This window comes from Cornus florida, unplaced genomic scaffold (assembly GCF_030987335.1).
Source record: "Cornus florida cultivar Cherokee Brave unplaced genomic scaffold, ASM3098733v1 CherokeeBrave_3.0.0_Hap2_Chr11, whole genome shotgun sequence".
NCBI lineage: Eukaryota > Viridiplantae > Streptophyta > Magnoliopsida > Cornales > Cornaceae > Cornus > Cornus florida.
Window position 1 is genome coordinate 89,956,489 of NW_026775581.1, and position 12,858 is coordinate 89,969,346.

A 12,858-nucleotide genomic window follows, 5' to 3' on the forward strand; every position below is an offset into this window, starting at 1 on the left:
CCACAAATCATTTTTGACCTTTTCAGTCTTTTCCAGGACTCCAAATTATTTTTAATAAAATTATTACTGTATAATCAAGGGACGAACAACTGTATTATAAATCCAATTGGAACTTGATGTAGGCCCAAATAAAGTTAGGGAAGGCTTCAGCCTGAGCCAACCTTACCTTGCCAACCTAGTCCACTGATTTTTCGGACAGGCCTGTTTGATCGGATTGGGCCCACAAAGCCCACCCTACCGCCCCCGGTAAATCAGTTAGAATGACCACTGAACACCTCCTCCCCTCTCTCTCTTCTCCACACTTTCTCTCTCTCTCTAAACCCATCCAATCTATTCTCCCCCAACAAAACCCTAATTCACACCAGTAACAACCACAACCAGCCATCGATCTCTCAAAATGTCGATGTCGAAGGGATCGACAATGCTCCAGCTGAGTAACTAACTACAAGAAAGCACAAAGTAACCTTATAGCCCTAAATCATGAAACGGTCTCTGCTGCTGAAAAATGTCTGCAACTACACACGCAGTCTAATTTTCACTCCTCCTCCAACATTCAAACCAACCCCTGGTATCCATACACTACACTTTTCCCTCCCTTCTTCAGTTTCCCCAAAGATCAGGTTTTTCTCCTCCGAAAATGATTCGGACCCAAAACCTCCTCCTGAAACGAGCTTGGTGGAAAGCCAAAAGAAAGAAGTCCCTGGTGATGTTGGTGATGTCAGCAACAAAGGTACTCCAAGACAGAAATAATTAGAATTTTTAAAGTTTGAATCATATGTCATTTGATATTGAACATTCTATTGAGTTCAGAACATTGTTATTGGGCTTGAAGATTTTTTCTGTAATTAGTTTGATTATGAGGTTTTCAAATTTTGGCTTATTGTAAATTGTTATCTAATTGCTAAAGAAAGAATTAGTTGAATTTTCAATTTATAAGTTAAGTTATTTAGAAAAATATATGAATTATGATATATCTTATGGGTAAATTTCATCAAAATACAAAAGATGGTTCACCCATGGGTAGAAGTGTATATACAGAGTCACAGACATTTCTCAGCAGAGTGTGCGTGTCTCCTAGCTGAAAACTCTATAAAGAATCAATGAACAGAGAACACGCTGTTATTGAGAAAAAGTTGGAAGCTACAAGATGTATACGCAAAATACTTTAATACAATCTTATTATACAATCTCCAGGATATTATACAATCTTATTAGTGTTTCTAGGGGTATGTCCCTAGTGTTCTTCCTTCTCTAGTAGCGGGAAAGCTTTGAGGTTTTAATCCTCGTTTGTAATTGTATCTTAATTTTTTATCTATAAAATTTCCATCATTTAGGGAAAAAAAAAAAAAAAAAAAAAAACAATTGTATCATCAACAAATAGGAAATTAGAAGAGAGTGACATTTTTTGTTTGTAAAGATATTAAATTTGTTTAATTATTGAGTATTTTGGGTTGAACTATTTGCAGTTTAGTCTGTATACTGCAATACTGCTCGTAAACTGTCTGAAATTGTGAGATGCCGGTGTCCTATTTTAATTATTTGAACGTTAATTCATAATTTATTTGGTTGCAGAGCTGAAAACGATGGTAGAGAAGTACTTCGAAGGTGGTGACGAAGAGATGCTCCCATCAATCCTTGAAGCGGTTTTGAAGAGGAAGTTGTCTGGAAAGCACGAGGACACAGATGATGAGTTATTGGAAGAGCTTCAGATGAAGCCACTGGATGATGTTAAGAATGAAGAATTTGAATCGGATTTTGAGGAGGCACATGAGACCGATGAAGAGATTGAAAATTTGTATAATGCTAAGGAAATTGTGATGAAGAGAATGGCGGAGGATGAATACTTCAACATGGATGACAAGAAGTGGGACGAGATGATTAAGGAGGCAACTAACCATGGGTTTCTTAGGGATACAAGGGAGTGCGAGGAGGTTCTAGAGGACATGCTTAGCTGGGACAAGCTTCTCCCAGGTATACTTCTATATGCTGCTTGCAGTTACATATTTGTAATTTTAAACAATTCAATAAAAGAATGTAATGTAACTTAGTGTTGTCATCAACTGATTTATGGTATTGGTGTGGCATTAAGTATAGCCAATTGAATGATTTTATTCATCTGGTTACACATTCATATTTTAATTTCTTAAACAATTGGGTATTTCTCTTTGTTTTCTTTCATGGACTGGAATTTTGAAACATGGTTTTTTAGATTTTGTGGGTTTGCTTTAAAGTTTTTCTTTGAATCTTTGGTGTCTATATCTTTTTCTCTCTTGCATGATTTGTGCTATTCTTTTTGTTTGTTGCCTCCGCAATGGACTTTCTTTTCTAGTAGTGAAGTGCCTGCCACGTCATGTAACGTGTATCAGTGTTGCATATCTAATGTTAAATCATTTACTAATTATCTATTTATATTTGCAAATTTCTAGAGCAATGAAACTACTTAATAAGGTTCTATACAATTATTGCAAGAATCTTAGATTCTTAACGGGGAGTGAGAAAAGGATGTGCTTAAAGATTTAAGTGATGAAAACTTACATAAATATCAGGGTAACCCATCTTTATTAAAAAGTCTTTCCTATAAAAGACGCATCTTGCAAGTCCACAACAAATGATCTGTCCATAATTTCCAGTAAGCTTGCTTCCAATCCATTATCTCAGTTTTAGGTTTTCTACTTCCATCTATCAAGTTTACTCTATTACTTGCACCTTACACTGGTTACTATGCTTTGAGGAATCTAGATTAAACATGCTTGACAAGTTATTTTTTTCAATTTTCACTAGGCACCTTAATAAATGATCTTAACTAACTGAATGTTTTTGCCTGGACTCTACAGGACATTGAGCAATGTCACGAAATGAAAATTTAATTCTTTACTCATGTTATCAGCTTTATACAATTTCAATAGCTTGTTTTACTTTTCATACCATTTGTTAGTTTTCAAGATGATATACTAATCTATGTTGATATTCTGAAGAAAACTAAATGACTTTTTTTTCTTCTCATTGGTATAATTATCTACCTAACTTGAGGGCTTGCTGAGTTGAAAAATAAGTTTGGCCATACCCCCAAAACAATGAGAGACTGTTTAGTGTAAGTGCTGGTCTGATAATTAATTTAACCACACTAAGCTAACATATATTGCATGCTTTACTTTTCACGTCCTTATGGGACATTTATGGATTTGATATTTTATCAATGTCATCTACGACCAATTATGAACATTACTGCATCTTCTCCTCTAGACTTTCTGGTTCTTTAAGATAGGATCTGCTCATAATTATATATCAGCATTTTGCTCAGATGAACCGTAAATTGACGGGACTTCACTTCAGCCAAGTAATAAGGATTTTCTTGAAACATTTTCTATTTTTCTCTTCAAATTTTCTTTCATAGAAGAATACGAGCACATGGTACTTTTTGATACAAGCATTTTCATTATATTGACGTGATGCTCAGACCTATAAATCTTTGAAAACACTGAACTATGCACTCAAAATTTGATTAGCAAGTCTGTATCCAGGGACTGACACAAAAAGGTGCCCCCACTGGTTTTTTTCTAATTGCTATCATACCGCCCATATATTCTGTAAATTTTAAATATGCCCCCCACTAAAAATACAAAAAAATCCAACCATAAAAATATGCCACCTCTAAAAATAATTTTTGGCTCTAACTTAATCACTCTTTCTATTACTGTCATGTTAAGTTGTTTTATGCCATTATAGATATGAAAATGCAACAGCTAAATATACATTTTATTGAAACGAATATTGAGTTGTGGCTCTTGTATGATATGTTGGTGCCTGGATGATTCATTCTCTACTTCTGAGAAGTAAATACTAATTTTCTTGCTCAAATTTATCCAAAAAAAAAAAAAATCTTCCGTTGCTATCATGATCAGTTGATGATTTTACTGTGGATGAACATTCTAATAGCATGTTTGAAGGATTAAAAGGAATTGATAGTCTTACAAAAAAATAGTTGAAAAAAAAAAATACAAGGTGCATTTGTTACTTTTAGTTGCTTGTGACATTAAAATTATACTCAATAAAATTATCAATGAATGTTAAAATACTTTTATTTATATATTATGATCTTAAAAAAAAAAAATATCTTGTTTTTGTTTAAGGTCCCCCCCCCCCCCCCCCCTTCAGATAATTTTCTAGGTCCATCACCATCTGTATCAATCATGGGGTTTTCCTTTTCGCACTGTTTAAGCACGGAAATCATCTCTCTTGAGAATCTCTAGCATGAGACATGTAGGTAATTATTAATGAATATAAGAACTTTTCCACCACTGATAAACATTACACCCCAACTACATTGCATATTTGGAGATGGGCAGAAGTACAATTTGAGATCTTTTACGCAGTCCAATGCTACGAGGTGTCGGCTTTCCTATCTTCTTGTAGTTATAATTACTAATTTCTTTAGCTACATTGAATCATATCTTTGATACTTCTGCATAGTCAATTTGTAAGTATATGTATATTCTTTTGTTTTGTCTTGATGGGAGTAATTAAGTGGGTTGGGATTGATAGAGATATTTTTAATATGATGTAGTGTAGTGTCATTAAGTTTTGTGTTGATCTTCTGCAAATACAATTATACCGGCTGTTTCAATGTTTATGACATCATAGTGGTGCATATATTTTTCCCTCTTTTCATGTGTTGATTTTTCTTTGAATGGAATGTTTTCAGATGACATTAAGCAGAAGGTGGAGAAGAAGTTCAATGAAATAGGTGATATGGTTGAAAGAGGGGAGCTTGAACCTGAGGACGGTTATGCACTCTTCAAGGAGTTTGAGGATAACATGGTCATTGAATGTGCTAAGTTGATGGAGGCTGATGGGCCCCCGCAGTTTGAGAATGCTGTGCCTGACAAGAAGAAGGACGTGGATGACCCACCAGGTGAGGGGCCAATTCTTAGGTGGCAAACACGGGTGGTCTTTGCCCCTGGTGGTGATGCATGGCACCCAAAAAATAGAAAAGTTAAATTGGCTGTTACTGTGAAAGAGCTTGGGCTTTCTAAACATCAATTTCGCCGTATGAGAGAATTGGTTGGAAAGCGGTACTATCCAGGGAAAGATGAGCTTACAATCACCAGCGAGAGGTAAGCTCAAAATATGATTATATATATATATATTTTCTAATATACAAAAATGACTAATAGCTAATAATCTTTCTTGAATTTTATTGTTGTCCTGACAAACCTGTAGTTACGGTGCTTTATGAGATTCAGATACACCTAGCTGAATCTTCTTTGAGCTCAAAATTTGGTAATTTGTCTGAGATTCAGTATTTTGTGAATTGGATTATCATTCATCTTTGTAAAAGTTTGTTAGATCTTGTTGCCCAGTTATCTAATTATTGGTTCACTCACATCTCTTAGAAATTCATAATTATGGCAAATGAATAGCTAAAAAGTGAACTAGAAAATGGAAGAAACATCTTGACAAAGTACGAGAAGAATATGAAGAAGATGGAATTTTCTGGGAAAAAAAAATGTAGTTGATGGACAAAAGGAAAAGAGAGGAGGAGCATGGATGGTTAAGTCATGAATTTTTTAAGTAGTTCACTGCCTTTTATTCCCACTTTTACTGTGTCTTGTTGACTCCATGCAATGGGCATGATTATGTATTATAAAATATTCCTACTTCAATTCTTGCGAGTAACGGGTCATCTTTTCTATAATGATAATAGAGCTCACCCTACTTCCTCTTTCTATCAACTACAAATTTGAACTCTGCATCCGCTACAATCATGTGCTCATAAAATGTATTGTTTGATTATTTGTACCTTTTAGGTTTGAACATCGGGAGGAGAATAGGAAAGATTGTCTTAGGACTCTATTTTCTGTGATCGAGGAATCTGGAAAAGCAAATAAGCTGGTAGAGACGGCTCGAGCTTCATATGTGAAGGAGAGACTCAGAGCCAATCCAGAATTCATGGAAAGGTTGCGTAACAAGACGATGAGAATGAAAAAATCTAATACTTCGCCTGTGTGAGGCAACAGTTTGCAGTTGCAGAGTTTGGGGGGAAAGAAGAAACAGAAAATTCCAGAGTAGGACAGCTTGTGATGATTCTAGTTTTAAATGGTCACCTCAGTTTCCAGAACCGATGCTACTCTCACATGTTTTGGGCTAAAAAATAATTCTTTTTTCTTTTTCTTTGTGAGCATAGAAATATTTTTCTGTTTTTAGTTACTGTAACAAACATTATGTGGTTTTAGAACTCCAGTAACTCCTATCTTCCCCTTCTAGCATCCTGCAATGGGGGGAGACTTGAACCCTTGATATTTTCTTTTGAAAGGAGAGGAGATGCCACTAGATTGTAAGAGGGAAGAGGTATACTACTCATCTTAATCTCTAGATTTGGATGAAGTTTCCTATTACATAATTGTGTTAGAACAACAAAATTCCATTTTGTCAATTGACCTCCAAAAAAGGTTTGAAAATGGTTATCTTCTTGCATTTTCTTAGTCCTATTTACAACTATTTTTTAGTGTTTAATGTTTGGGAGATAAAATAAATCTCAAGCAGATTTATGTAAATCTGAGTGTGAAACTGTGAATCCATATTTTAGTGTTAGCCTGTTAGGATTCATTTTTGATCCAAATTTGAATCGGGTCCTATGGGTATGATCCGATCCTCATAACATAAAATATGCTTGATTCATATTGGATTTCTAGTTGAGATTCATTTGTTTAATGCTTTGCTATTGCTCAGATGTGGATCTAACTTCGCTCATTTCGAAAATTTTATATTCATTATAACTTGCGTCCTTTACTGTACACTCACCGTCGATGGGCCAATAAAAAATGGACATATATTTTTTTAATTATCAAATCAGATAGGATTGATTATTAAATCTGAGACGGTAAAGTACATACTCACTTATCTAAGAGGTGGGTATTCATTTATTATTGGTCTGCATTAACCGTAGTGAGACCTAATTATTGCCCTTTCTTATAAGGACAAGGCTTGCTTACTCACTTGTGAGTAGGTAGGTCATACTTACTCAATGTTGATGTGGTTTAATCTCAAAGGAAAATGATATTATTGACTACTTTAATAATCCGACTTAAACCCAATATAAATAAAATATGACGTTGTTATTCTAAAATTTCAACTTAAATAGGCATTGTTACTAATCTCATTTATTTTCATAAAAAATGTCGCCTTTCCTTTTTTATTTTTCAGTTTTTCATGGCCCATTTCTTTATTTTTTTAGTTTTCCATTTATGATTGTATCATTTTTATTTATTTATTTTTTTCACAACAAGTTTCATGATACTCAAATAAAATAATTTGATTTGTATAAAATGTACAACCAAAATTACAATATATTTACAATTTTTCAATACTTCGCAAAAAAATTTAAATTCCTCTCCTTCTTTTTGTATTCGGGAGTCAGATAGATCATTAGTCTTGATCATTAAAATAATTAACAAATACTTATCAAAGTAATTGATATATATTAATGATTAAAGACACAATGTTTTATATATAACCAGGGAAACACAATCTAATTATATGTATAGGAGATGTCTGAAGTATCTCACGAGTTCTTACAAAGATGTAATATGATGTGTGTGTGTATATATATATATATATATAATAAATACAATTTGATATATATGGTGATTGACACTTTAATTGTCTAATACAGATACTAGATTAAGATTAAGATGAAACCTAAAAAATGGACTACAACTTTATAAATAGTTAATTACCTTATCTTTTAATATGAGTCCCTTTATATTTGACACATAAATAGCGACATAGATTCGGTGGAGTAGTAGATTTTTATTTCTCGGGCTAGATAGCAAGACTTTATCTCAAATGTATAAATAGTTTGTAATTACAAAATCAAGAATGTATAAATAATCTGTAATTATAAAATCAAGAAAGTGATAAATAAGGACTAATAATTTTTTTTGGAATAAATCCAGTCAACCTTTCCTCTAATTTCCTTATTTATCATTTTTTTTTTTTTAAATTTTATAATTGCAGATTATTTGTGATTTGTGATTAGACACCATTAGTAATGAGTGGGAATGACCTACTCACTTGTGAAGTCTTACCCTCATTCTATCAAAGGGCTTTCCTCTTTATAACAATCATATTTTATCCTCACTCTATTGTAGCAATTACCTCTTTATAGCTATCAAAAAGTGTTGTCATTGAAATGCTTATGTAAATTGGATCCTTCCATGCTATTTAATGTAATTTAAATAGCATGGAAATTGACTTATGTCATAAAATTTTCCATAAATTTATTATTGGAATTTTTATGTTGATTTCACAATAATTAATTAACAAAGTTACTGACTGCGTAATCTTGTTTTGCATCTTAATAACAAAGCTTTGTTAGAGTTTGGAACATACAGTGTAAGGATAATAAGACTATACAATAATACAAATTAGAAATTTTCAGAATTCACAATATGAAACATTTTCATTATGTACAACAATTTTATTGCTTTTGTTTAAACATTAAAGAACAGTAGTGAAGGTGGCACCAGAAATTGTGCATATTTAATTTACATGTCTTTCTTTTCTTTCAACGGTCCTTTTGGAATTTTCCCTAGAAAGTTTGAATCAAAGTTCTTGTACATCTTCCTCATCCTTCTGTTGACTCTACCAGCAAAATAGTCAACTTCTTCCTCGTATCGCTCGTACAGAAATGGCAATGTCTCCAAAGACAGAAGACCTTGATATATATATATATATATATAAAGCTTAATTAGTTCAAAGCTTGTGAAGTCTGGTGAATTGAACAGAGTATGCATGGTGAATTCTTACCAAAGAACAGAAGATTCAAGCAGCTGAAATAGTATCCTATCACTGACAGTATCCAAAGAGAAACAATAGCCTGCTAAAATATCAATAATACAGAGGAATTAAAACTCATTTGTGGGATTCAGATTTAAGGTTGGTTCAATTGAGTAAGTAGTGTAACTCTGTAAGAATAAGTGATTTATATATATATATATATATATATATATATATATGTTTATATACCAAAAAGAAGAGTTTTGGATCATTTCCACATGCAACATAGAGGAAACTTGATAAGAAGTGATTGAATTTTGCATGTAAGGTTGAAGAAACATCTCTGAAGGTGGATTCTTTCGAGATCATTTCAGGGATCCTTGGAGTAGTAGTCCTGAAGGTGAACAATATATCATTAATTGTACTTTATAAAAATAAAAATAAATGATGTATTAATTGTAAATATATGCATATATAATTGTGAGCAAAAGAAGAAGATGTGCATGGCTCCGTTTATTTGTGAGGATTACGGAAAACCTAGCAAATATATCATAATTAAGCATGAGTAACTTGAAAGTATCTGAATATTACCAATTGAAGGTATCTGCGCTTTTGAACCAAATGAAGATGACGAGCATTGAAGTAATGAAAAATTGAGAGAGAAGAGTCACCAAATTATATTCCACCACCTCAAAAAGAAACCATATCACTGCAATCCCAACCAGAAGCGTTGCCGATACCTTCTTGTTCCTCCATAACAACACATCCGCAACTGCAAATCAATTACATTTATATATACAACTTATCAGGAGCGATATATCTCATCTTCAAAGATAAGGTTGAGTGTTCGAACCCTGCTAAATGCAACATTGTAATTGGTACGTTCACATTTACTTGAACTTTCCCAAACAATAAGGCACTTGTATTTTTTATTTCATTAGCTCATATAGTAAGTGAAAAAAATATAGCTTAAAAGAACAAAACATGCATATATATATAGTACCTTGTCCTCCTCCAAGAAGAGCATGTATTGGCCTCTGTCGACCAAATAGCTTTGACATTGGTGTGTTATCATCGTCGGAATCTGACAGCAAATTGGGCATGGCTGTACGTCTTGATCGATTACAAGTTTGATATGTTTCATCCTGATATTTGTGATGGAAAGAGAGATATATAATGCATGAGAGTGGGTTCTAAGCTTGGCATCTAAGGAAGTTTGGATAAGAAAAGAAAGGGATGGCTTGGGAATGCCTTTTTGTGGTTGCTTTGTATGCCCGCTATGTAATGTACTACAACATTAAAGAATCAATACAGTTTATAGTTGTAGATGTTATGCTGACAAAATTACTACTGTTTTTTTATTCCAGAGGACAGCTAGTAAAAAGACTGTCATGCCACAGTGCATCAAAAATCTACTAGTCTCATACGGATTAAGGATCAAATCTCTCATAAAATCTTGTTAAGTCCGGAATTATACTTTGCCACTAATGTGATACAAGAATAGAATAATATATCTTTCATTTAGAATTTTAAACATAAGAGCACCAAAGTTAAGATTTTTAGTAGTAAATTACATTGACCTCTCTGGAGGTTTGTAAAAATTACACACCTTAGATTATTTCAGTGTTTATTACATTGACATGCATTTCCTAAACTTGTTCCTGCTCTCTAAAGACTGGAAAGTGGCTTTGTAACGACCCTAACTGATGCCAAAATTTTAAAAATAATTCGGCATGACCTTCGCTAAAAATCGTCCTACAACAACCTGTTTAAAAATATTTTTAACTTGTCCCAACACAATAAACATCTAATACATTTCATGGTGGTATAACCACATACTATATCATCCAGGTATCATAATTACAGTCCCAAAATACATGATTTATATCAAATGTCCATATTTTACAACGTTTAGACAGTTCATACAAAAGTTACAGCCCATAGGTATAATTAAAATATTAAAAGTCCATGAGTCGTCGTACAAAATACATTATGCTTAGTCTTACAAAATAGTGAGGCCCAAGTACAAAAACAACAAAAGAAGCTCCTAATCCATATTAAGTCGGTGGTAGAATGTCATCCACCACTTCTTTTCCGTTTCTTGAAAAAAATATTAAATAAAAGGGGTAAGCGAATTGCTCAGTAGGTGGTGCCTAAGACACACCTCTTGTGTCCCTGTGAATCCAAACAAAGAATAGGGCAATAGGAATTTGGGGTCATGCAAAGCCGGGAAAACACAATATCAATTCTAAGTTCAAAACAAATAAATTTCGTGCCATGAATGCAATGTTATGCATGTCACTCCCCATTTTCAGAAAACATCATCTTTTCACAAATTGTTAATATAACCCGCTCTTTGGTGACTCCGCAGCGACACGAGAGAAGGATTGGCTACTGTCCCTGACCTTTGGTACCTCCGCAGCGTCATTTGGGGTCTAGATAGCTCAACCACGCTAGGACAATCTCCTTAGTTCCCTCTAGGCTATATTAACACACTAGCCCTTTGGTGATTCCGCGGCGACCGGGTTTTTCTCAAAAACCGTTTCATCAAATTCTCCCCAAAAATTCCCTTTTTCATTCTTATCAAAACATTGTACCCTTTTTCTTTATGCTCAATGCTATGGATGTATGTCACATACTTTTACTATTTCAAAAAAAATTAGAGAAAAATTCTACTACACAATTTAGCATGCATCCATATAATAAACACTTAGGCATGACAATTAACATATTAAACATACTTTACAATAATTTTAGGAGAATTTTCATAAACTTTCATGAATAATTTCTAGCAATTTATCAACACAATAATATAGAGAATCCCATAATCAAGTATAATTTTCATACAATTCAACAATTTCACATACTCATATGCTATATATACAAAATCAAGTCATTTAAAAGGCAAATAAATCAAATTGATCATGCTTGACAACAATTATGGTAGAATGACTCACAAAAGCACAAGATAGTGTGAATTAGATACCCCTACCTCTATTACATGCAAAACCCCCAATTTGCACCACAAACCCTCAAAATGGGTCAAGATTTTCGGACTCCTTAGGTTGCTCAAAACTGAAATTGCTGGTACACACGTATAGAGCTCGCCATGTACATGCTCTCCGTTTTGCCACAAACGGCACTCAAAATTACCAAGGGATGAAAGAGAAATCAAGATTTGAAGTTGTAAAAGAAAAAAGAAAATACAGAGAAACAGAGAGGCTGTGAGAGAGAAGAAAGTAGAGAACAAGAAAAAAGAAAAAAACGTGGTCTTATGACCATTTAAAACAATTGTGGGCCCCACCAATTTTTATTTTATTTTCTCATTTTCTTTTGCCTTTAAATTCACTCCACATACACACAATTACATATATGTATATGCATAATACAGGCATTACATTTTCCCCAACTTTAAAAGATTTTGTCCCCGAAATCAAGACATACCTGAGGAAGAAAACAAAGCTGGGTACTTGGAGCAAACCTCCTGTTCGAGCTCCCAAGTAGCCTCCTCGACTCCGTGGTGTCTCCAAAGAACTTTCACCATGGGTATCGTCTTGTTCCTCAGCACCTTCTGTTGTGTGTCAAGGATCTGAATTGGTCCCTCTTCGTAGGAAACATCCTCATTAATGTCCACATCAACCCAACTCAAAATGTGAGATGGATCCGGCTCGTACTTCCGTAACATCGACACATGAAAAACATTGTGAACTCTGTCCATCTGTGGTGGTAAAGCAAGTCTGTAGGCAACCTCTCCTACACAGTCCAAAATCTCAAACGGTCCAATGAATCGTGGCGATAACTTGCCACTCTTCCCGAATCTCATCAACCCCTTCCGCGGAGAAACCCGTAGAAAAACATGGTCTCCCACCTCAAAAGATAGAGGTCGTCTCCCCCTATCTGCATAGCTCTTCTGTCGACTCTGTGCTGTAAGTAGCCTTTGTCTGATCAGCTTAATCTTCTTAGTAGTCTCAAGTATAATGTCGGGTCCTAAGGCGGCTGTCTCGCCCACCTCAATCCAACAAACAAGAGACCTACAAGGTCTACCATACAACGCCTCAAATGGAGCCATCTGGATACTCG

General features: G+C 34.1%; 2 protein-coding genes across 3 annotated transcripts; one reads left to right on the plus strand and one right to left on the minus strand.

Moving 5' to 3' along the window:
• The first annotated feature begins 267 nt into the window (after positions 1 to 267).
• On the plus strand, positions 268 to 6,458 carry LOC132287116 (uncharacterized). The gene is made up of 4 exons (XM_059789623.1): positions 268 to 730; positions 1,573 to 1,971; positions 4,703 to 5,114; positions 5,808 to 6,458. Exons 1-4 carry the CDS (start codon positions 481 to 483, stop codon positions 6,007 to 6,009), a joined length of 1,263 nt encoding a protein of 420 aa, XP_059645606.1. The 5' UTR covers positions 268 to 480; the 3' UTR covers positions 6,010 to 6,458.
• Positions 6,459 to 8,395: 1,937 nt separating this feature from the next.
• Positions 8,396 to 9,948, minus strand: LOC132283343 (reticulon-like protein B9). Of its 2 annotated transcripts, none has more exons than XM_059785281.1 (5): positions 9,782 to 9,948; positions 9,370 to 9,550; positions 9,028 to 9,172; positions 8,809 to 8,881; positions 8,396 to 8,716 (listed from the first exon to the last, which is right to left on the minus strand). In XM_059785281.1, the coding sequence occupies exons 1-5, from the start codon at positions 9,879 to 9,881 to the stop codon at positions 8,547 to 8,549; spliced, it is 669 nt and encodes a 222-aa protein (XP_059641264.1). In that variant the 5' UTR covers positions 9,882 to 9,948; the 3' UTR covers positions 8,396 to 8,546. The 2 variants fall into 2 exon arrangements, with proteins under 2 accessions (XP_059641264.1, XP_059641265.1); XM_059785282.1 differs by having other exon boundaries at positions 8,809 to 8,878; positions 9,782 to 9,944.
• Between the last annotated feature and the right edge of the window lie 2,910 nt (positions 9,949 to 12,858).

Excerpts from the sequence above, each read along its gene's own strand:
- LOC132283343 (XM_059785281.1), bottom strand. The coding sequence starts at position 9,881 with ATGCCCAATTTGCTGTCAGATTCCGACGATGATAACACACCAATGTCA. Across the intron at positions 9,173-9,369 it reads AGCGCAGATACCTTCAATTG|GACTACTACTCCAAGGATCC; the intron begins GTAATATTCAGA and ends GTTCACCTTCAG. Across the intron at positions 8,717-8,808 it reads CTTGAATCTTCTGTTCTTTG|GTCTTCTGTCTTTGGAGACA; the intron begins GTAAGAATTCAC and ends ATATATATCAAG.
- LOC132287116 (XM_059789623.1), top strand. The coding sequence starts at position 481 with ATGAAACGGTCTCTGCTGCTGAAAAATGTCTGCAACTACACACGCAGT. Across the intron at positions 1,972-4,702 it reads CTGGGACAAGCTTCTCCCAG|ATGACATTAAGCAGAAGGTG; the intron begins GTATACTTCTAT and ends GAATGTTTTCAG. Across the intron at positions 5,115-5,807 it reads CTTACAATCACCAGCGAGAG|GTTTGAACATCGGGAGGAGA; the intron begins GTAAGCTCAAAA and ends TGTACCTTTTAG.